Genomic DNA, 23,212 nt, shown 5'->3' on the forward strand with positions numbered 1-23,212 from the left:
TTACAGACAATTCATTCTTTCATTTATTCAACAGGTAATTGCTGAGCCCCTAACGTGTACCAAGCAACTTCATTTCACCTCCCCAGGGGTACCTCCAACACTGCTTTGCTGAAACACCCCTATATTGACTCCATCAAACTTCAGAGCTTCTGTTTTTATCTTAAAGAGATGGAAGGATGACTCAGGGCTAAGACGGTCTAACACATAATGCCTTGGGGGAAAAAGCCACCTGGAATCAGGGAGGGGCTCTCACTTGGTGGATTCCCACACTGCTTTCAGAGGTTTCCCACTGCACCTGTGCCCATGGGACCCAAGGCTCTGCCCCCAAAGGCATCTGGGAGGCCTAAGCACGGCCATTGGCTCTGCTACATTGGTTCCCAGAAGGAATGGTACAGAGAGTTGCTGGCTTCCAGAACACCTTTCCTAAATCCGCTGTAGGTCCAGTTTCTTAAGCTTCTTTACGATGGTGTTTCTGAGCCCCATGGCGTTTCTGATGGTTCTGAACACAGCATGCCCTGCACAGAGACAGATTTCACAATGATTTAAGGTGGGGGACAGAGCTGGAAACCCCGTCTCCACTTCAGCTACAAGTATTTCAAGGCCTTTGGGGCTTCTAGGCACCATCCATGCCCTTTCACAGGGTGCTCAGAGGTCCACTGTCCCCCATCTTTAGATCCCCAACCTTCAAAGCAAGAAGCCACAGAGCCCAACCCCTCAGGTAGCTTCAATGGTGTCCATTGTCCAGGAGGCTGTGTGGCTTGACCCCCAGCCCCATAAGTAGCAGGACAGCAGGCTCGGAGAAGAATCTGCCTGCTGCCCCTCCTCTGCTGACTACCTTGGGGGAGTCTGTGGGGTAGTGGCCCCGCTGAATGTGACCTATTGTCTTCTGGTGGATTTAGGAAGTGCCAAGCTCCCATCAAACAGCCCTGCTCCCCAGGTAAAACAAAAAAAGGGCTGTTCATTTGGGACCTTTCCCCCTTATCTCCTTTTCCTATCTCCTTAGGCTTAGCTCTGGTGTAGTGTTCAAAACCACTTCCCCTCCGAGCCAATCAGAAGCCGGGGCTCACCCTCGGCCCTGAGGTGAAGTTATTTATAAACGCCTCCCTGGATTATTTGAGCAGAGCCCTTTCACACACCTCAGGAACACCTCTCTGCTGCCCGCTGCCCAGACACACCTGCAGCCCTGCCCAGCCGGCTCTGCTCACCCAGAGGTAAGCCCCACCCAGCCCAACCCACCCAAGGGTTGGGGGTTATCCAGAGAAGGGTAGGCCCCAGGGGTACCTCCAGAAGAGAGATGACGACAGGGTGGGGGGGTTAAGAACCTGAGTACAAATGGGAAGGACATGAACCATGTGCAGCCCTCCAGTCCCTGCCCTATGTGGAGCCCACTGTAAAGACCTCTGCTGCTAGGGTGAGTTTCACTGGAAGAATACACAGAATGGACTCTGTGTTGGAGGAGCTCAGGGACGTCCAGTCAGGATCGGGCAAAACAAGGCCTTCCAGGAGAAGAAACCTGGACCTTCCCGTGCCACCTGGGTCTCTGAAGCAGCTACCTGCACTCTCCACTTCTTTTCAAGTCCTGGAAACAGAGAGCTCTCGATGCATCTCCAAGTGGCTGTGTCCCTGTCCTTCTGTCTCTAGACCCTTTTCTTCCCTCATTCATTTTCCCCAGTTCAGGGTACTCTGCATGAGCTCTGTGGACTCCTATTTGGTCCCTGTTGCTTCCATGAGGCTGAAAAAGGTAGCTGGAGAGGAAGATAAGGAGCAGAAGGCAAGGGAAGAACAGGCTCCATCCGGTGGGCGCCTAGAGCATCAGAAGGGTCTGGGCCAGTACGGTGGTGAGGAGGCAGGCTCGCAGGCGTCCAGATCCTGAACCTCCAAGCCCACAGTTCTAAGAGGTCCCAGGGCATCCTTGGACAGTATCTTTACTTCTGGAAATTAGCCCAGAGGCTCTCCAGGCTTGGCCAGGCAAATCTTTTATCATCCCAACACCCATACTCAGTCGGGCTTAAGCATGTTCGGAGAGAGAGGCTGAAAGAGACCAACTTTAAGGATGTGCCCCTTAAAGTAGCAAAGCCGTCCCCACTCTGAAATGGGGCAAACTGGGAGAGGAATTTCTCCCTAAGTGTTTTTACTCAAAGATAATCCTCTCCCAGAGCCCCTGCAGCCCCTAGCAGGCTCTCAGGACCTAGCCAGAGCCTGCTTGGGCAACGTGAAGACCAGTACATACTGGTCCCTCCCTGGGGGTCTGTCCTGCCCTGAGTCTCACTCTGGGAAATCCTGAAGCAAAGCCTGAGCCTTTATCCCTTAGTACTCAGGGGCTTCTGGCAGAGTGACATATAATCTGTATTTAGTGAGAATGTCTCAAACTATACGAAATTACCTTAGAGGCGTGCTAAAGGAATGGAGACCAGCTAGAAATGAGGCAAATCATGGAGTGTGATGTGGTCGTGACCTGAAAGATATAATCCTCTAGGGGAGCTCAGACTTCACTCGGTGCTACCTGGGGTTTTGACTATATTCTTGAATTCACTGGTCTCTTCGGGAACTTCTAAGAATCTTATTCTGTGTCCTTCCAGGGACCTTGTGACATTGTGCAGGTCTCACTGTTAGGCACTGTTCAGCATCTCACCTTACACCCTCTGCTGGAACTTAGTTCCAGTTCCTCTGTTCTCAACAGGGAAAGTAGCTGGGTGAGTGGGCCTGGAGATAAGGTATGGAGATTCGAGTGTCCCACCTAACCAGGAGTCCCCTTCAAAGGATGTAGTCTCAGAACAGCCAGAGAGTCAACATTTGCCTTGGGTACATTCTCCTTTACAGCAGAGAGGAGGACATCAGCCTGGGGCTAGAAGGGGACTACAGATTTGCAGCAGAAACACATGACAATTCAAAGCCAGAGCATTTCAAGGCACTTGATCTCCAGCCAGGACCCCAACCTTCTCTCCTGTCACCAGCTTATATCCCCACTCTTGCCAGACAGAGACTGCCTTTCTTGGGATACTTGAGGAAGGCAAGGGGCAAGCCCCTGGAGGCAAGGGGACCTCAAGGTGACCTTTCCTCTCCCTAGAACATAGCCATCAGACAGGAGAGTCCTGTGATCAGGAATCTGCCAGGCTAGGTCTCCTCCAGTGTCTGGCAAGGTGTGTCAAGGAATAACTTTGTGGCACCCTTCCCCCAGCCAGGGCTTAGGAGGAAGTTACTCTGAGCTACAATGACAGGGTCACCTCCAGATGTGACAGAAATCCAGGGGTAGGTGCTCACCTTTCTGTTCCCCAACGTCTCTCCTCCTACAAAAAGGACTCGCACATCTGGAGTGTGAGGGCCTGTGACTGGAGCATAGGAGTAAATAGGAAAGGGGAGGCCACGAGAAGGAGAGCTGCCTAAGCCAGCAGTGCTAGAAAGGGAATCTTCCAGACAGACGGTAATAAAATAATAATGGCATGGATTGATTGCTTCCCTGGGCCTGGCACCCCACTCTTCATTCCCTTGGGCATCACGATAAGCGCACCTAAACAAGCGTTCTAAAGGGATCCACGGATCTAGTTAGGCACAGGGAGGAGACCCAGTGAGCTTTCCTTCGAGGGGCTCATTTAAGGGGGCGATCATCTGTCACTTTCTCCCTTTCTCTGACTCCTCAGCTGTACAAGATCCCTAGATTCCTATAGCGCCAGGCTGACCTCATTCCTTCCTGGACTAGGTTAGGAATTGTCTGTGCAACCACATCTCTCTCTGTCTCTCCCTCTCCATCTCTCCCTCTCCCTCTGTCTCTCTCTGTCTCTCTGTCTCTCTTTCTCCCTCTCTCTATCTCTCTCTCCCTCTCTCTCTTTCTCTCCCTCTCCCTCTCTGTCTCTCTCTCCCTCTCTGTCTCTCTCCCTCTCTGTCTCTCTCTGTGTGTCTCTGAGTCTCTGTCTTTCTCTCTCTCCCTCTCCCTCTCCCTCTCTCTGTCTCTCTCTCCCTCTCCCTCTGTCTCTGTCTCTCTGTGTCTCTTGTCTCTGTGTCTGTTTTTATCTCTCTCCCTCTCCCTCTGTCTCTGTCTCTCTGTGTCTCTTGTCTCTGTGTCTGTTTTTATCTCTCTCCCTCTCCCTCTCTCTGTCTGTCTCTCTGTCTCCCTCTGTGTGTGTCTCTGTCTCTGTGTCTCTGTCTCTTTCTGTCTCTCTTTCTGTCTCTCTCTCCCTCTCCCTCTGTCTCTCTGTCTGTCTCTCTGTCTCTCTGTGTCTCTGTCTTTCTCTCTCTCTCCCTCTCTGTCTCTCTGTCTGTCTCTCTGTCTCTCTCTGTCTCTCTTTATGTCTCTATCTGTCTCTATCTCTCTCTCCCTCTCTCTCTGTGTCTCTCTCTCTCTATCTCTATCTCTATCTCCTTCTCTCCCTCACCCTCTCTCAAACCCCCTTAAGTCCTAAAGAGCCCACCTCTAGCTCTTCAGGAAGCCCTTCCTCTTTTCTCCACAATGAGAGTCACCTTTCTGTTCCTCAGTATTGTCACACGACACCTGAAGTCCATCCAAGTGGAGGGGCTAGCACTGTCATAGGGTGGGGCTCAATACACAATGATGGCTACAGAACACTTGACCCACCAGGGCTATGTGTTTAACTAGAGATCAACTCATCTCATCCCTGTACCTCTCTGCCTGTCTTGCTCCCTTTTTGTTGTTGTTATTTTAGAGTTTTAAATTTTATTTTATGTGTATGAGGGGTTTGCATGAATGTATGTATGTATGTACACCGTGTGTGTGTGTGTGTGTGTGTGTGTGTGTGTGTGTGTGTGTGTGTGTGTGTGTGTGTTGCTTACAGAGGGAGAAGAGGCTGTCAGATTCCCTGAAACTAGAGTTAGGGATGGGTGTAAGCCATCATTTGGATGCTGAGAATTGAGCCCCAGTCCTCTGCAACTGCTCTTAACCCTGAAGCCATCCCTCCAGCCTTCTGGTTCCTCTCTCACCTCCCCATATTGGAAGACTCTCTTAGTGCTCTGAGAACCCCTCAAGGTTGAGGTTTCCCCACCATGATAGCACACCCTTTCCCCTTATGCCACTGCTCCAATGCCTGAAGGGTTGGCTGAGATTAAAGGACCATCCCTGCTATGCCCACCTCTTCCTGAAAACAGAAAGTATGGGGAAGGTACCCCTTTTTCAGTAGCCAGAGATGCCCGTAAGCCTTCACTCGCAACTTGGTGTGCCACTGTGCTAGACAAGCTGAGGCCAGGGTTGGAGGGAGAACACAGGCAGAGTCCTCAAGAGAAGAAACAACACCCAGAGGTCTTGTCTAATCAGAGCTTATCAGAGAGTCAGTGTTAAAGACCCAATTCCCGCCATGAAGGGAACTCCACCGCAGTGGTCAGTATTGTCCTTGGGAGTCCAGTAGACCCTTCCTTCATAAGCATTAGAGTAGTTGTCAGAGGCCTAGTTCACATAGTCTTCGTGACTCAGTTTCTTCATTCACAAAATAAGAGGATTGGGCCAGCACAGCCAACAAGTCCCCTTCTAGCCAGAACTTCCTGACTTCAACCAGTTGTTGGCTTCTCCTTATTATAAACAGGTTTGTGAAAAAGCCCTGGTTCCTGCACCGCCCCGGTCCTGGAATAGGAGAGGAGCTGTACCGGAAAGCGGCAGGTTGGGGTTACCAAAAGCAGAGGGACTTTTCCCTCCTTTTAGCCTGTGTCACTGGGGACTCCCAGAGTTCAGGCTGCAAGGAAGCCTTGCCCAGAGAGACCATGCTGAGTCACCCATCTAGAACCTTCTAAAGGGCTCACACCCCTGCCCCTCTCCTCCCTCCCTTTCCTGGACAAGCAGCCAGGAATGACTGAAGCCAACCACCGTACCTAGGCCAGAGTAGCCATGCAGGAGAACTGAGGGGAAGAGGAGTCACCCGAGGCAGGGCTAGTGGGAAAGGTTTCTGAATGGGGGTGGGGGAGGAATTCAAGCAGGTCTCAAGGACAAGCAGCAATGAGTCAGAGCACCTGGGGTGAGGAGGAATTTTAGAGAGAGACCCAAGCCTGTTTGGGGTGAACGACCTGCCTGTATGGGGCAGACGGACCAGCCAACTGGATCATCTAACACAAGGCCAAAGAGAGGAGAGGAGCCTGGGCTTGGTCCTCCTGGAAGTGACAACCAGGGTTTCTGAGCAGGACTTGAGTGCCCTATGGGAGAGGAGAGCTGGTGGCCAAGAAATCAGTTCAGAATGTTGCTTGAGTGAAGTGAGACCTGGAGGGTGGGGGCAGGGCGAAGTCAGTGCACAGCCAGGGCGGAGGGGGCGGGGGAGACACAGGCGGAAGCAGCAATAGGATTGGTGAACAAACTAAATGTGGAGCCCAGGGGGTGGAGACAAGTGGGCAGGAAAGGAAGAGCAAACGGGAAAGTTAATAGGGGATCTGGAATAGTAGCATGGGATATCCCAGCCTAAGAGTATGCTAGTAGAACAGGTAGCCTTCAGCCCACCCCATCCTACTGGCTGGCACAGGAGCAAGATCTCCTCCCACTCTTCTAAGTGGCTCTGCTTGTCATCAGTCAGCTCATCTTGAAATATCTGGCCAGTTCTTTTGGTCCGTTCAGTGGCCTGGGACCCACTCCTCATACTGCAAGCATCCTAGCACTATGGGTTAGTCTCTGAGGCATCAGACTCCTCACCCACTGCTCCCAGTGAGCCTGCCAAGCAAGCCAGGTAGAAGCCAGCCCGCGGCAGACCCCAGGGAGGTTGGGAGGAAGATGAAACCATGCCGCTCCGTGGAGCATGAAGACTGGATGCTGGAGAATTATCTCCCATAAGGAAGAAAGCATCCTCCCATCTTAATAATAATCACTGGCATTGCCACCTGCTGGGAACCTAGGGAACCAGAGCGTCACACATGAGCTCACTTAATCCTCACAACAACTGTCGGGGCTGTTATTATCCCCACTTATGGAATGAAGAAACTGCACCTATGAACCCAGGTCACTCTGCCTCTAAAGCTCAGGCTGTTTTCTTGAAGCTACTTCGAGTTTCTCCCACTACAAGTCTCACATACCATGGCCCTTACTCATTTCTGCCCAGGTCTCCTCCAAAACTCTATTGGTTGATTGACTCAACAAGCATTTGCTAGGTACTAAATACCAGGCAAGGAGCTGGGCAGGAGCTCTGCAGGTAGGTTCATCCACCCATCCACCCTCTGGTAGGTACCATCCTGGGGTTTCACTAACAGTCCAACCTGCCGTTCCGAAGGAAGGCTTTCTCTGTCTGCAGACCAAAGGGTTGGCTATGCCAGTCCACTGCAACCCAACACAACGTCCTTAACCAAGACACTCAGGTTGTTGACTTTCTTTTCCTTTTGCTTTTTTTTTTTTTTCCTTCTTGGCTGTCACACTTATGTCCCTGTGAGGTAAGGAGCCCACCCCACTGTGTTGATGGAGGACCTGGCGGCTCAGAGATGCAATTACCACCCCTTCCTTCCATTTTTCCAACACAGCCAGAGCCAGTCTCAGGTCTCAGGATTTTTCAGCCCTTTCTAGCGTTCTCTTCCAAAAAGGCAAACACACTAACCCACTCCCTGAGGCCTTCACCTAGTAAGTCTGGCAGGGTAGGTCCCTCTGGGGTTGTACACCTTCAATTTTATCTTCAAAGCTTTTGTGCTTACAGCCACCCCAGGTCCCCTGAGGACCTCTCCAGTGGGGACCTCCCTCAAGCCATCACATCTACCTCCTCCCCTCAGGGCCTCCACACAGCTTTAACAATTCTCACAGGGAACTCCTCTGGGCCCCTAGGGACCTGGCACCGAGCTCTGCCCTGCTCAACTCCTGGAACATCAGTGAGGTTGCGCAAAGAGTGAGGAGGAGAGAAGCAGCCGTACACAAGGGTGGGGAAGAGGCTAGGCACAGGAAGCTGTGGGAGAGCGAGCCAAAGCCGACCATCCAGACTTCCCCAAGTGCATCATTGTCCTTCCCGGGGAAACCTGTTGGTGGAGTTGTAGGCAGACAGTCTTATCCAACAGAGGTCCTCCTGAGGTGACGTTGGCCATCCCCCTGCCTCTAGGCAGGCTGTTGTCCCATGCGTTCCAAGCTAACAGGCTGAATGATATGAACCCTTCTGGCAGGGAAATGGAAGCCTGGGGCAAGAAGCAGCCTGCAGAGCCATCCTGGGCTGAGGGAAATAAGATTATCGTATTGGAAACCAGCTGTGACTTTTGTCCTTGTACTCCCACCTTCTCTCTGCCTGGTGCTCAGCGGGAGTGACAGTGATGTCACAAGTGTGGAGTGCCAGCCACGTGCTGGGTGCCAAGCAAAACAGACAGGGCGAGTGTGTGTATCATCAGTGCCTGAGAAGGAAGGCCTCCGAAAGAAGTGAGTCTGGCGGAAAGACTTGACAGAGGAAGGGAGGCACCTTGCCGGATAGGGGCGGGAAGACTAGAATAAATCTCTGTTGCAGTGAGGACCAGAGAGAGAAGGCCCCAGCCGGCACTGAGAAGGGATGTGCCTCACCTATCCACACTCTGCTTCTCCCAAAGCTTGTCAATGTCCCAGACATGAGCCAGACCAGGCCCCGCTACGTGGTAGACAGAGCTGCGTACTCCCTCTCCCTCTTCGATGATGAGTTTGAGAAGAAGGACCGCGCCTACCCGGTGGGAGAGAAACTTCGCAACACCTTCAGGTAATATGGCCTCCTGGATCAGTCCCCAGAGGGTTAGGAAAGCCCTGAGGGAGGGGAGATTCTGAACCCTGGAGATTAGAGCCTGCAAGCTCATATACGTACTCTGAGACCCTTAGGGAGGATGGAGAGGGGAACAAGAACTACTAGCTGTTTCAGAGGGTTGTAGGGTGTTCCTGAAGTCCTCCCACACCTCTCTTGGGTCCTCAAAGGACCTGTAGATGGGTGTGCTGCAATGTGGAGTGGAGATGGGCATGTGACGCCCCTTTCCTTGTGTATCAAAGGGTACCTGAGCCACCATCTTCCCATGCCTCATCCCCTCTTGCATGGCCCTTCTATCTGGTTCAGAGAATTCCTAGAGGAGGCCCTAAATTCCTAGGCTGTACTGAAAGGGACCTCACCAGCCTTCAGGGTCTTCCCATTCTCAGGTCTCTGGACTCTGGTGGCGGGTTGTGCAACCCACCAGCCAAAGGAAGTGTCTGTACACAGTGGCCCACACTCATTCCTCAGAAGCCTGGGCCACCGGCTCCGTCCTCTCCCTCCCTTTCCCCCCCTCCAGACTTCTGGCAAACCTCACGTTCCCTCGCTCCCTTGGGGAAACAGCTGATTCAGTTACTTGGATTGAGGTCACCTCACCGGCAGTAGCTAAAGTGGAGCCACAGGTGGAACTGGTTGAGGCCGGGGGAATCACCCACTGAAGTCTTTACTAAAAATCCTAGTTTAGCCCTGCCTCTCCTGGGAGGCTCCACCTCTGCTCAGGGACACTCAAGAACTGTGCACCCAGTGTCTGAGCCTGTCCCCAAAACTACGCTCCCCAGACAGATGGGCTCAGCGCGACTTTCTGTCCTATGAGATAACATTTAGGTTGTCTGCCTGCTGGAGGGATGCAGGATCCTGACGTATTCCTGAAGATTGGGGATGATTAAAACTGTAGAGAGGCAGAAACTAACAGTTCCCATGACACTGGCACAAGAGCCTCGAACAGCGTCTTACACACGGACAGCGCTCTAATAAATACTGGTTGAATGAATGAATGAATGAATGAATGCCTAGAGAGCTAATCCCTCCCTCCAACTCTGGCCTGACCCTCTGAGGCTTCTGTATCTCTTTCCAGCACCTCCTTCAGACTTCAGGTTGCTTTCCCTGACATATGGCAGAGGTACGATAAGGCTGGGCATGTGAGTTGTATCCCTTTCCCAGCCAACTGTCTACCGGTGAGTCCAGTTTTCTCTGCCACAAGCCAACCGGATGGAGTACCTGCAGGACTGTTACCTCCCAGCACAGGGCTTTCTGGATACATCAAGCTAGTCGCCACGTCTCGGCTGCAGGAAGCACCACGATCCACAGAAGAGGCTGAGCTGACAGGGCCTACCTCGGAAGCCATTCTACAGAATATTTAATCGGAATGGGGAGGAAAAAAAAATCTGCCTATACTTCCCAGGATACAAAGCATTGTCTGTGTTGGTTTCAGTCTTGGGTGACATCCAGGGCCCCGGTGTCAGGGAAACTACTGTTGAGCAATAGCAAAGAGAAAAGATCGGTGCGGGGCAGGGAAGGAAGCCTAATCAGACTGTGAGTCACCGGACGGACCCAGAACATTTGCCTTCCCTCACCTGGGAGAAGAAAGCAACCCCCACCCCAAGTCATCAATCCACTGCCTGTCACCCTTGGGTTTGTAAGCCCTTGTTCCGGCTACTCGTGCATTTCCATGAAAGGATCTCAGGGTGTTCCACAAACAGAGAAGAGATCGATACTCCTTACCCTGCTGGCCAAGGAACGGCTCTCCCATCTTTTCACTCTGATGCTTTGCCAGGGGTGACGCCCGTGCTAGACTCACCATAGGTAGAGGTTGGCCGAGTGCACCTCAGGGGGGCAACCGACTTTGCCTTTTTTAAAAGAAGTTTAAAGAGAAAAGGACGTGACACCTCAAGAAGGCTGAGCTACCATAAAATCAACAGTTTGCAGCCAAGCCTCGTGTAGATTCCCGCTTGGAGAGCCAACAGTGATGCCCACGGTGTGTTGCTGGGCTCTCCAGTTTAAAGCACAGCTCTCCCTCCTCAACATCCTGCAGTTCGGGATGTGCGCTCAGGATACCGGGTGAACCAAATGACAGGAATGTTAGTGTGCATAGCATGACACGCTCTCTCTGCAACCTGCCCTCTTCTCCTGCAGGTGCTCCTCAGCCAAGCTCAAAGCCATTGTGTTTGGACTGTTGCCTGTGCTCTCCTGGCTCCCCAAGTACAAGATCAAAGACTACATCATCCCTGACTTGCTGGGTGGACTCAGTGGGGGGTGCATCCAGGTGCCACAAGGTGAGAGTACCCTCAGCCAGGCCCAGCAGGCCACTCCTTCCTGTTCTACCCCCATCTCCCCTCCCCCCCCCCGCCCGATTCTGTGAACACCCCCACCCCTGTGAACCAGATGCTCTCCTGAGCTAAGCCTCACTCTCTCTTTGCCTCCCGCAGGCATGGCATTCGCGTTGCTGGCTAACCTTCCTGCCGTCAACGGTCTCTACTCCTCCTTCTTCCCCCTCCTAACCTACTTCTTCTTAGGGGGTATACACCAGATGGTGCCAGGTAAGGTCTCTCCCCTCTGGCAAGCGCAATGACTTGGACCCCAAAGACTCAGGGTGTGGTAAAGGAGGCTCAGTCCCCACTTTCGTTCTCTTGGAATTGATGTTAATCCAACCTGAGAGAATGGTTGCCGCATCCGTTCCAGGTCCTCCATGACCTTGGAGAAATCACTACGCCCCTGTGAGCTCGCAGCACAGCCCGATCTGTCTCCCTCTCAGGAAGGAGGGCAAAGTGCTATTGAACAAGATATACCATAGGCTATGCAGCCCAAACAGATTCGAGAAATGGCTGCTCTCTGCAGGCTGCTACGGGGGTATTTGGAGTTGTCTGGTGGCAAGTGAGATGGAGCAGTCTGGTTTCCGGTGCAGGCTCTGCTGAGCTTGCACTTGGAGTTGGCGTCCAGTGAGATAATGTTAACAAGGATGTATATGATCTGGGGAAGTGTCTGTGGCAGCTTAGAGATGACTGCTGGTAGAGAGTTGTGCTGGCAAGAGACCAATGTGGAGAGACATTCAAAAGGGCTGGCACGTGTTCCTGGGCTGGACCCCTTGATCGTTTCCATGGGCACGTTGCAAACTTCTGACTTTTGCTGGCCGGGTGGGGCACCACAGGTACCTTTGCCGTTATCAGCATCCTGGTGGGTAACATCTGTCTGCAGCTGGCCCCAGAGTCGAAATTCCAGATCTTCAACGCCACCACCAATGAGACCTATGTGGACACAGTGGCCATGGAGGCAGAAAGGCTGCATGTGTCTGCGACACTGGCCTGCTTGACTGCTGTCATCCAGGTGAGCCTCATAGCCACCCTACCAGTGACTGCACCTCAGAAGATGGCAGACCACCTTAACGATACCTCGAACCACACAGTGCGCAGTTAAAGCTGATTTAGAACCTAGCTGTCCTCCCTATCCTAGGACCAAAAAGGACTTTAAAAATAACTTAAAGTCTCCCCCACCCCCACACTCCCCAAACCTATCTAGAGCATAAAGTCTGCCTAGAACCTTTCAAATGCCCCTTAGAGAAACTCTGATATCTGCCAGCATCCCTCCTGCCCCTCCAGTCACCTCTGTCTCAATCCCAGCCCCAAGTGCACTGCATAAACTGCCCATCTAACCAGAACTACAAGGGGTTCCTCTGGTGTTGATGAAAAAAATGTAGCATGGCAGTGTGCAAGTCCACAGCCACTCCTGAGAGACCTGTCATTCGCTCATCACTCACCTAATGTTTCCTGGCGGCTTTGCTCTACCAGGAATTGAGCTAAACCCTAAGGATACAAAGATAAGTTTTAAAAAAAAGAAAAGAAAAGAAAAGAGGCCCAGCTCACAAGTGGCTCCAAGCGGGACAGAGGAAGTGACCTTGTCAATAGATAAATTTGTGTGCTATGGCAAGATAAGAGGCCCAGCAGAGCCAAGAACGAGTGGCTATGGGGACCTAGGAAAGTCCTCCAAAAGGAAGGAGCAGTTTCCCTGAGAGAGCAGGGATGAGCAGGAGTTTACCGGTGCCTAAATGAACAGGCACAAAGGCTGCACCGGGCAGAGGGGACAGCAACCAAGAGCACGGAGGCCCAAGACACTGCAGCCTGACCAGGAAGGGGACAGCAAGGAGTTTGGTGTGGGTCAAGGGCAGGGGATCAGAGGAACTTAGAAAGGCAGGCAGGGGCCCAGTAATAAAGTCAGCAGCTTCCCTTAGGAAGTAACTTGGCTCCTATCAGCTACAGAAACATGGTGGTGGGTAGGTAGACCTAAGTAAGACAGGGATTCTGCAGAGGCCCTGGCGGGAGGGACAGAGTGGTGGCTATGGAGAAGGAGATGGGAGTGGGAGGAAGAAACATTTTGCCAAGAGCACCAACTTGTGGTAAGCTGCGTGTGGGAGGAGAGACGGTGTGACTCCTAAGTTTTCGGTTGGGCAACAGGTGGCAGCGGAGGAGGACCACGTTTATTTTAAGATGAGGGAACTGAAGCCAACTTGGTGAAACGACAGAGAGACTATGTACTGACGGGACCTAGGTCTGGTGGCAGGCACCCAGGTCATAGTGAGTGGCAGGGAAAGGTTACAGACGCCTCTTTTCCCTAAGTCCCTACTGTCTCTGAGCTGCGTGAGACTCCAGGCTGGGCTGTGTGTCAGGCAAGCATTGGGACAGACGCCCCACCGTGGACTATCTGCTTCCTTCCTTCCAGATGGCCTTGGGCTTCATGCAGTTTGGCTTCGTTGCCATTTACCTCTCGGAATCCTTTATCCGGGGCTTCATGACAGCAGCTGGCCTGCAGATTCTCATCTCTGTGCTAAAATACATCTTTGGTCTGACCATCCCCTCCTACACGGGCCCCGGCTCCATTGTCTTTGTGAGTCTAGAAACACCCTCCAGAGAGGGGCAGGGTGGGAGCAGAGTTCACATCCTGATAGTTGGCTGGGCCATTGAGTAGAGAGGATCCCAATGGGTTCTCCATGTGGGAGAGGGGGCCTCCTGTACTCACTGGGGCTCTCTGTGGTCAATCCCTGCAGAAAAGGAGACCCCCATTCCAATGCCTGAGATGCCCTTTACCTGGGAAGCCCTTCTTTTTTAGTTTAAAGTCTTGATAAGAAAGAGAAAATACATCATCATCTTCAAGACCCCAGCTCCCACATCAGTGGACCATAACCCCCTGTAACTGTAGCTCTAGGTGATCTGGCACTCTTCTGGCTTCCACAGACACCTGTATGCCATACACTTCACACACACACACACACACACACACACACACACACACACACACGTATGCGCACACACAGATAAATATAAGAAAGTATGCTATCTTAGCTTTCGCTCCTGGTGCACCCTGTGGGAGAGGGTAGTTGGAGATGGGATGGTATTCACAACCAGGGTTGTGTTCTGCCTTTGTGTGTCTCTAGCGGCATCTCTCCCCTGGGCCAGGCACCCAAGGGCAGGGCAGTATGGGAAGAAAGGATGAGAGCTTGTGATGCTCTCTCCCCTAGACCTTCATTGACATTTGCAAAAACCTCCCCCACACCAACATCGCCTCGCTCGTCTTTGCCCTGGTCAGCGGTGTCTTCCTGGTCCTGGTGAAGGAGCTCAATGCTCGGTACATGCACAAGATCCACTTCCCCATCCCTACAGAGATGATCGTGGTGAGCATCCTGCCTGCCTGGGGATGGGGTTTTGAGGCTCAGGATGTGGGGGGGGGGGGGCTGTGAGCAAAGGAGCCCTTGTCCATCCCTCCACCCACTCCGCTGACAGCCAGCGGGACCAGAAGTCGCACGTGAATGTGTTCTATGGCCACTGTGTGACCCCTGGGGTGGTCTTGTACGCACGCTCCCCTATGGAGGCAAGACAGTGGGATCTGGGAAAAGATTTAAGAAAGATCCCCGACCTAACCCCAACCAAGAGTCAGTATCCGTTCTCCGCTTTGGGGTTTACAGGTGGTAGTTGCAACAGCTATCTCTGGGAGCTGCAAGATGCCGAAAAAATATCACATGCAGATTGTGGGGGAGATCCGACACGGGTGAGTCCAGATCACTCGACAGTCAACCGCACCCTGATCTCCACCAGAGTCGGGGAGGAGATGGACAGCTCTAATGTTCACTAGAAACTACGTGGCCCCGACTCAGGAAAGCCACACGACCAGGCCATACTGAGCATTTTATGGAAAGTCGGTCTTCAGGGAGGTGACCTCCCCAGCCCCATAAGTTTCGTGTATTGAATACAGTCAAACAAGTCTCTCTCTGGTTCACCCATTGCTGGCTTTCCATTTTGCTCTAATGCACAGTCTTTATCCATGCAAAAAGGTAGCCACTAAGATCAACTAATTCTTTAAGCACCTATGTTGGACCCAGGAAGACCAGGGCAAAGCTCGCCCCGCAGAGCAGGAAGAGGGGAGGGAGGAGGCAAAATCTCACAGCACTAGAGGCCTATGGGCCTAAAAACTAGTGCGTACAAGGAGTTCAGAATCTGCGCACAATGAAGCCCTCCCAGCTGCCGGCTTATCAACCTGGAGAAGTTAAGGCTCTTAAGCCCTGGCTTCCTCTTTTAAAAAACAACAGCGATAGGGCCTGTGTGGAACAAGCCATACATGTAAGACCCTGGCATATGGAGGGAGTTCAGCTCCCCTCCTTCTCACACCCCTGGGCCCTGCCTCTTTTGGATCCTTGGCAGGTTTCCCATTCCAGTGGCACCAATGGTTTCGCAGTGGAAGGACATGGTGGGCACAGCCTTCTCCCTGGCAATAGTGGGCTATGTCATCAATCTGGCTATGGGCCGAACCCTGGCCAACAAGCATGGCTATGACGTCGATTCTAACCAGGTACCTCCAGCTGCCCCCGGCAGGGCTCAGGGGTGTGGGCCCCACAGAATCCTATTAATGACAGCTAAGGAGGCTGGGGGTATGGCTCAGTGGTCCTTGCCTAGCATATAGGAGGCTCTGGGTTACACCCCAGCTGTTGTTGTAATATTATAAAAAATTAAACTGTCTTTTACCCCCCCACACACACACACACTAGGTCTGGTACCACAGTGCCCCAAGGTATCTGGTAGACATCTTCATCTCAGTCAGCAAAGCCTCTCACCCACTTTGCTCCATCCCATATCACACTGCCGATGGCTTCTCTCTGAGCCTGGCAACAATCTCTCTACCCATCCAGTTCCCAGAAACATACATCTCAATTCCATGGGTGCTTACCACCCACCCAGCCACCACATATTCTCTTAAACTTAATTCGCCACAAGAAAGAACACACAACACACAACCTCTGATCCAACTGATAAGATATAATGGCCCACCTAGACACACAAAGTCCTGTACACATCCCTTAAGCACATTCATAATAACCTGTAAAGGTACAGAGTGGAATCTTAACATCCGCCTCCAAGTGCTCTCGGCAGCCTCTTCTCCCAGTCTCCTTCCACTCCAGTCTCCTCCTCTTCCCTCAAACTTTTCTCCTGCCCATCCTTCCTTCTCGTCCAATGACAGGCCTCGTTCTATCTTGTACCTGCCTTCACCTGTACATCCTACACCCAGTCTCTCACAAAGGGCAGAGGAAGATGTCTTGGGACCCCTTGTTGTGATGTGAAGCAGTAAGGGTTAGGGGACTAGACCTAAGAGATTGACGTCTTATTTTTAACTTTCTTTTCTTTTGTGTGTGGGGAGCCTTGGGGGAAAGCGGACATGTTCATGTGCATGCACATGTATATGCACATGTTACGCATTCATATACATATATGTGTGTGCTACCTATGGAGGCCAGAGGTTACCGTCTCAATCTTCCCATATCATTTCCCAACCTTTGAGCTGGGCAGACAGAGTCTCTCATTGAAACTAGAGCTCACTGACTGGCTACATTACCTAGCCCGTAAGCTCTGGGAATCCTCCCGTCTCTGCCTCCCTCAGCACTGGGGTTACACATTTTAATTTTTAAAATGGGAGCTGGGGGTTTGAACCCCAGGTCCTCATGCCCATGCAGCAAGCATTTTACCTGCTGAACCATCTCCCCAGCCCTGGGGCTCTCTAACCTTTCTGAGGGCTAGCGTGTGGTTCTACAGCATCATGGTCACTTCCTAACCACAGGCCCTTCTCACACAGGAGATGATTGCCCTGGGCTGTAGCAACTTCTTCGGCTCCTTTTTCAAGATCCATGTCATTTGCTGCGCTCTCTCTGTCACACTGGCTGTGGATGGGGCTGGAGGGAAGTCCCAGGTGAGCCTTGTCTCAGAGGCCTGGGGTAGGAGTTTTCCTGAGAGGTCCAGGTGCCGGGTATGCCATCCTTAACCAGTTAGCTTCCAATCCAGCTGGGAAACAGCCAAGTCACAAGACCCCCAAACCCACTCACTCTCAGCTCTTTCTCCCTGACTAGGTGGCAAGCTTGTGTGTGTCTCTGGTGGTGATGATCACCATGTTGGTCCTGGGATCCTATCTGTACCCTCTCCCCAAGGTAAGAGCCCAACTGAGAGCAGGAGGTAAGGGGATGGGGGAGGGGGGGGGGCAGTGACAGCCTGCAGCAAAATAATTTCTATGAGTGGGAGTAACACTTGGTTGGCCATCACTGTCACATTTGGTGTCTGTTACCCTACAAGGTAAATGATACAAACCTTATTCCCCCATTGTACAGGTGAGGGAGACTGAGGCTGGCTGGCTGACTTGTCAGTGAGACAGCTGCTGTGTAGGATTGATTTTACTGTATCTGACTAATGTCAACCTCCGGCTTTCTGGGAGTTTTATCCCCAGGCTGGAGAATAGAGGGCAAGGTTATCTGGTACTTCAGGATCCCCTCAGAGCCTCTCACAATGATGTTAAGGTATGAGCCATTCAGGGGTACAGGAAGAGGGGAAATGTAAAACTGGGCCCAGAATGAAGTATATGGCTCAAGAGGCTACATTCTCATTCCTGAGACTGAGGAGGAGTTTGGAGGAAAAGGCCTTGTCCTGCCTGACTCCAGGGTCAGACATGTGTAGGAAGGCCAGGATGAAGGGGATACCTCAAATGACACCAAGCAATGTTCTACTTCTCCAGGCTGTACTAGGTGCCCTGATCGCTGTCAACCTCAAGAACTCCCTGAAGCAACTCACTGACCCCTACTACCTCTGGAGGAAGAGTAAGCTGGACTGCGTAAGTGTGTGGTGCCCCTGCCTTCCTGTAACCTGCTCTGGCCTGACACAGAGCCCTTTTGTCTGCTGCTCCCTAGTCCCCAGGGCTTGAGAAACTGAGGAGAGAGACACTCTTGGTTCAACCACTCCCTGGCCCAGTAGCCGATAGCAAATTCCTTCACCTCCCTGAACCTCAGCCTCTGTACTTCCGAAGTAGACTCGTGCCCTCTCAACTTTGGGATGGCTTATGCAGAAGAAGGGCTCATACTAGCGAACTGCGTGTGGTGTGGGTCACACACATAATCAACGAAACTTAGTATCTATTACTTTTCTAATTTATGGTGCCCCCCCCCCAATTACAGAAGATTTTTCTTCTGTGAAGGAGAAAGAAAAGCTTAGAACATTAATTAGAACATTAAGCAGAAGACCAGGATCCTGAGGCAGTTTCTAGGCTTCTTGAGGGTTCTACTTCCCCATCTGTATGTGGGATGAACTTGTGCTCTGAGTTGCACACTGGCTCCGAGGGTTAAGTGAATCACAATGGGAAAGCACCATGCTACGTAAACATCCTGCAAGTGTGACTTCACACTGCAGCTGTGCCTTCACAGGCAGTACCGATAAACGCTCCCGTATTGACAGTGCTGTCTCATGTCCACTTAAGCCCACCCACCACAGCCCAGACACGAGACTCACTAAGCCCGGTTGACGATGACAAAAATGAAGGCTCAGAATGGTTCAGTGAACACCACGGTCAGAGGCGGTGGAAGGAACAGGTGTCAGAGTCTAGCCGGAAACCTGATGCTGGGCTCCAGACTTCTGGGCTGTCCTGCTTCTAGAAGGCAGAGGCTTGCCTGCACCATATAGGGAAGGAAGTCTTTAAAGTCAGGAAATATGTGGTCCCTTTGGGGGATTCCCAGTGAGTAGGGGAGACAGGAAGAAACTAAATGTTCTAATTCCCAGCCCAACGATCTGCTTTTACCACATGGCACCCATCTCTTGGTTTTGGCCATAGTCCCTTGTAACCACACGATGTCATGTGACTTGATCTTCACTGAGCTTCTACAGAAACTCCCAACAGAGACTGACTCCTTTAACAGCAGTTCTCAACCTGTGGGTCCTGACCCCTGTTGGGAATTGAATAATCCTTTCACAGGGGTCACATATTAGATATCCCACATGTCAGATATTTACATTATGATATTACCATATGTATCATCACCATGCATTATACATCAGATGATATCGGTAAACAGATTACAGCTTTAAAGTAGCAAAACAATAGTTTTATGGCTGGGGGGTCACCACAACATATATTAAAGAGTTGCAGATTTGGAAGGGTGAGAACCTCAGCTTTAGAGCCATTCAGACCTCCCCCCAAGGCCCTTAGGGGAGAATGCATCCAACCGGGAGACCGGCTTTCTGTTCAGGAGCTGAGTTCTTACCAAAGCATGGACACCTCACTGTTAGACAGGAAGAGAGCTCGCATCCATAACACACTGCAAGGCTAGGACCAATGACTCTCTGACACCCCCGTTCTCCTGCAGAGTGGGGTTCATTTTCCCTTGTGTGGACCTGGCTACACAGTTCAGAGCCCAGCTTTGAACCTGGGTGTGCCCGAAGCAGGGGCACACTCTTCCTACTCCACTCATGCCCACACTTCTGTATTCTACAGAAATAGAAGGCTAGATTTCTATTTTTAAAACTAGACCAAGGAGTGGGGGTAGGGGAGGGGTGGAGCTCAACGGTAGGGTACTTGTCTAGTGCATGAGGCCCTGTATCCAATCCCTGGCTCCGGGGAGGAGGGGGGAGGTCATGAGCTGCACTTGTAAGAGAAACAGGCAAACAAACCAAAGCACCGGGACGTGACTCATTGCAAAGGTGAAGCAAGAACGGAAGAGATCTGAGTTGGGCAGGCTGACTAGGACCTTGGCTAATCCCAGAAGACTTCCTGAAAGAGGCAGTGTTTCTCCCCAGGCTGCCTTTGACTTCTCTCTCCTCACAGTGCGTCTGGGTGGTGAGCTTCCTCTCCTCCTTCTTCCTGAGCCTGCCCTATGGCGTTGCAGTGGGTGTGGCCTTCTCCATCCTGGTTGTGATCTTCCAGACCCAATTGTAAGTGACAGCCTCGTCCCTCCCAGGCACAGTATGGGGTTGCTGGAACAGACTGCGAGGACTCAGCATAGCACACTGTACTTTCTGCCCTCTGGGCCCAGCACAGGGACATGCTGCCAGACCTCAGAAGCACATAGCCCAGCCAGGCCAGTAGGCATAGACTAAGCTACCTAATTTCTGTACCCTGAAACCTCAGAGCTAACCAGCATGGTTTCAGAGGACTGGGGGTGAGGAGGAGTAGACAAGGAAGAACGAGTGAGAGCCACTACCCCTCCAGAAACACTGTGAGATCCTCAGCCCAAATGGGAGCCCACCCTGGGGAACACTAGGTCAGAGATGGGCTCTGTGCTTTTCCTCCAAAGAAGCCATCGGCACAGGCGAGGCCACCACAGAGGAGGTTAGGGTGGTGTGGGAGAAACCTTGTCTTTCTTCTTGTAACTCAGAACCAAGGATTTACTGGCTTCTCACCTACATACTCTTCTTTCAGTGGGCCCCCTGAGTCCCAGTCTGGGGGCCACTTCAAGATACACCTAGTGATAGACTAGCCACAGACCACTAGGCACAGGTCCCCAAGGCAGACAGAATAACAAGCCGACATAAGATCAGGAATCCCGGCTGCTTTTCCCGTCCTCGTCCATCTTTGATCCTTACCCGCCTCCCTCCTCTTCTTCCTGTAGTCGAAATGGCTCCACGCTGGCCCAGGTCATGGACACAGACATCTATGTGAACCCCAAGACCTACAACAGGGTACGTAATCCAAGTTTAGACCCTCCCTCCTTCCTCTGTCCCCCTCCCCGAGACCTATCTGTGACCTGAGCTCAGTCTCCCTGTCACAGGTCCAGGAAATTGAGGGAGTTAAGATTGTCACTTACTGCTCCCCTCTCTACTTTGCCAACTCAGAGATCTTCAGGCAAAAAGTCATTGCCAAGGTAAGGCTCCATCCTTGATGACCAGATGGGCTGAAGAGAGAGTGACCGGAAGATGGAAGCAGGAAGGGGCTAGGAGCCAAGGGCAGGCCATCCCACAAAGGTACAGGTCAAGATTGCTGTTGGCCCTCTCCCCACAGACAGGTATGGACCCCCAGAAAGTATTACTCGCCAAGCAGAAATATCTCCGGAAGCAGGAGAAGAGGATGGCAGTGCCCACACAGCAGAGAAAGTCCCTCTTCATGAAAACCAAGGTGAACTGAGGCCTGGACCAGCTTCACGCCCATTCTTATCCTGACCCTGGCTCCCAGCCTGCAGCACCTTGAGAGGGAGGCAGGAAGTCTCTGGGAGCACTTACTGGGAGCACTTATGGGAGCACTTACTGGGAGCATTTATGGGAGCACCTACTGGGAGCATGGGAGCACTTACTGGGAGCACTTATGGGAGCACCTACTGGGAGCGCTTACTGGGAGCACCTGCTGGGAGCACTTGCTGGGAGCACTTAATAGGAGCATTTATGGGAGCACCTTCTGGGAGCACCTACTGGGAGCACTTACTGGGAGCACTTACTAGGAGCATTTATGGGAGCACCGATGGTCACTTTCCAAGGGGAAGGCTGCCAGCTCCCAGGTAACCATTGCGCCCCATCTCCAGAGGTGAATTTCCTAGCCAAGGCTTCAGTCTCCTCTAGAAGGCTCTTCTCACTTGGGTTGGGAGAGACAAGCCTGCAGGCCTCCCAAAGGAAGGAACTTTAGGAGAAGCCTGTATTCACCATCAAGTTAAGATGTTGCCCTCCCTCTGCTTGGGGTTCAGTGCCACAGTCCTGACTGCCCCCCCCCTTCCACCCGCAGACGGTCTCTCTACAGGAACTCCAACAGGACTTTGAAAGCGCTGCCTCCACAGACCCCAACAACAACCAAGCTCCTGTGGCCGACGCTCACATATCCTACATCACCTTCAGTCCAGACTCCTCCGCAACTGCTGCATCCGAGCTGCCCACCTCCACTCAGTCCCCCAGGGAGGCTAGTGATGCTCTGGCCAGCGTGCCACCCTTCGTTACCTTCCACACTCTCATCCTTGACATGAGTGGAGTCAGCTTTGTGGACCTGATGGGCATCAAAGCTCTAGCCAAGGTGAGCCCCCATAGGGTGGGAGGAGGGTGTGTGGACTAACTGAGGGAGGTTCCACACCCTAGGGACTCCTTGTCCCGGTGCAAACAGGGTGGACACACTCTTCAGGGCAAGTTGAGAGCACCGATGCATTGGAGTGAGCTCTCTGAGCTTCAATCCACCCACCAAGACCATCCTGAGTTCTTGTTATCAGTCCCAGAACACACCTCGGGTCCTCTGAAGTGAGGCCAGTTTGGCCCTTGGTTCTGCTGCCCACGCTCACCAGTGAAGCCAGGAGAGAAGAAACCGTAATACCAGTGTGCTAGCACGTAGGCCAAACAGGCTGCCTGGGGATGCCGAGAATACAACCAATGCCAGGTTACAGCAAGCCTCAGAGAGGCCAAGATGGAGGCAACCCAGGAGAGCAGAGGGACACAAAGCATGGACCAGCTGACGTCACTGCCAGCCAGGGACAGTGAAGGCCCTTCCCTAGCGCTGAGCTCAGCTGACTTCTCTAGGCTGGACAGTGAGGTGGAGACCTTCAGTGGAAGCTTCCCTCGTTGAACCTTGGTTCTGAGCACTGAAAGCAGAGAGCTGGCCCTTAAATCAGGCCATGGTAACTTTAAGTGTCTGCCATGCTGACAAAGCCCCATTTCCGCCCCACTTTTCAGAGAGGCCCTGGGCCAACACTCCAGAGAGACCCAGGGTGCTCTCTGCCACTCATGCCTGTGGCTGCCAGAGCCCTCAGGATTGCTTGTCTGTTTGGCTTCCCCTCTGAAGTGTGTTTCGTGAGTCACTTTTAAGACCCACTCAGAACATTCCTTTCCTTTCTCTTCTCCCATTTCCTTCGCCACCCTTCCCCAACTCCTCTAGCTAAGCTCCACCTATGAGAAGATCGGAGTCCAGATCTTCCTGGTAAACATCCACGGTAAGAAAGTGGGGGCCGGGTGCGCATTTAGGGGACCAGCGGCTGGAAAGGGATACAGTGGGGACAGGAGAGTGAGCAAGATTCCTCTGGGTGGGGTATGTTCATGTAATTGAGAGTAGATAGAAGTATGGTCTGCTCACCCTAATTTGTGTGTATCCTGAGTCGAGCCAGCCAAGTCACTTTATCCATCTGGGGGTTCCTGTCCAGCCATGTAAATCGGGGGGGCTGACTGGTTGAACTTGGGATCCTTTCCAAATCAGAAGGTTCATGGATCTAGATAAACACAGAAAAGCCACACAGCCTATCTTCGCAGAGGCTTGTCTCCAAAGGGTGCTTTAAGCAGCCTTACTGATGGGCCTCAGAGCAAAGGACACTCATGGCATTTGCA

At 52.2% G+C, this 23,212-nt stretch overlaps 1 protein-coding gene and 1 long non-coding RNA gene across 5 annotated transcripts in view; one reads left to right on the forward strand and one right to left on the reverse strand.

Moving 5' to 3' along the window:
• On the reverse strand, positions 1 to 19,737 carry LOC103691878 (uncharacterized). The gene is made up of 2 exons (XR_010057001.1): positions 18,446 to 19,737; positions 1 to 515 (listed from the first exon to the last, which is right to left on the reverse strand). It is a non-coding gene; the product is annotated as an uncharacterized LOC103691878 (long non-coding RNA).
• Slc26a9 (solute carrier family 26 member 9) overlaps positions 1,057 to 23,212 on the forward strand; it is a 27,641-nt gene continuing 5,485 nt past the window's right edge. Inside the window, exons 1-18 of one of the 4 annotated variants that reach the window (XM_017598789.3) lie at positions 1,111 to 1,211; positions 8,388 to 8,609; positions 10,779 to 10,918; positions 11,072 to 11,182; positions 11,791 to 11,966; positions 13,356 to 13,520; positions 14,152 to 14,304; positions 14,596 to 14,678; positions 15,329 to 15,476; positions 16,752 to 16,865; positions 17,023 to 17,100; positions 17,679 to 17,774; positions 19,755 to 19,861; positions 20,539 to 20,608; positions 20,698 to 20,790; positions 20,928 to 21,041; positions 21,639 to 21,920; positions 22,770 to 22,824. In XM_017598789.3, the coding sequence (XP_017454278.2) occupies positions 8,485 to 8,609; positions 10,779 to 10,918; positions 11,072 to 11,182; positions 11,791 to 11,966; positions 13,356 to 13,520; positions 14,152 to 14,304; positions 14,596 to 14,678; positions 15,329 to 15,476; positions 16,752 to 16,865; positions 17,023 to 17,100; positions 17,679 to 17,774; positions 19,755 to 19,861; positions 20,539 to 20,608; positions 20,698 to 20,790; positions 20,928 to 21,041; positions 21,639 to 21,920; positions 22,770 to 22,824 (2,110 nt within the window). In that variant the 5' untranslated portion in view covers positions 1,111 to 1,211; positions 8,388 to 8,484. Of the gene's footprint in view, positions 1,212 to 8,387; positions 8,610 to 10,778; positions 10,919 to 11,071; positions 11,183 to 11,790; positions 11,967 to 13,355; positions 13,521 to 14,151; positions 14,305 to 14,595; positions 14,679 to 15,328; positions 15,477 to 16,751; positions 16,866 to 17,022; positions 17,101 to 17,678; positions 17,775 to 19,754; positions 19,862 to 20,538; positions 20,609 to 20,697; positions 20,791 to 20,927; positions 21,042 to 21,638; positions 21,921 to 22,769; positions 22,825 to 23,212 lie in introns of those variants that run through there. The other 3 variants (NM_001107172.1, XM_039090696.1, XM_039090695.1) reach the window with 3 other exon arrangements.

Source organism: Rattus norvegicus, chromosome 13 (assembly GCF_036323735.1).
Source record: "Rattus norvegicus strain BN/NHsdMcwi chromosome 13, GRCr8, whole genome shotgun sequence".
NCBI lineage: Eukaryota > Metazoa > Chordata > Mammalia > Rodentia > Muridae > Rattus > Rattus norvegicus.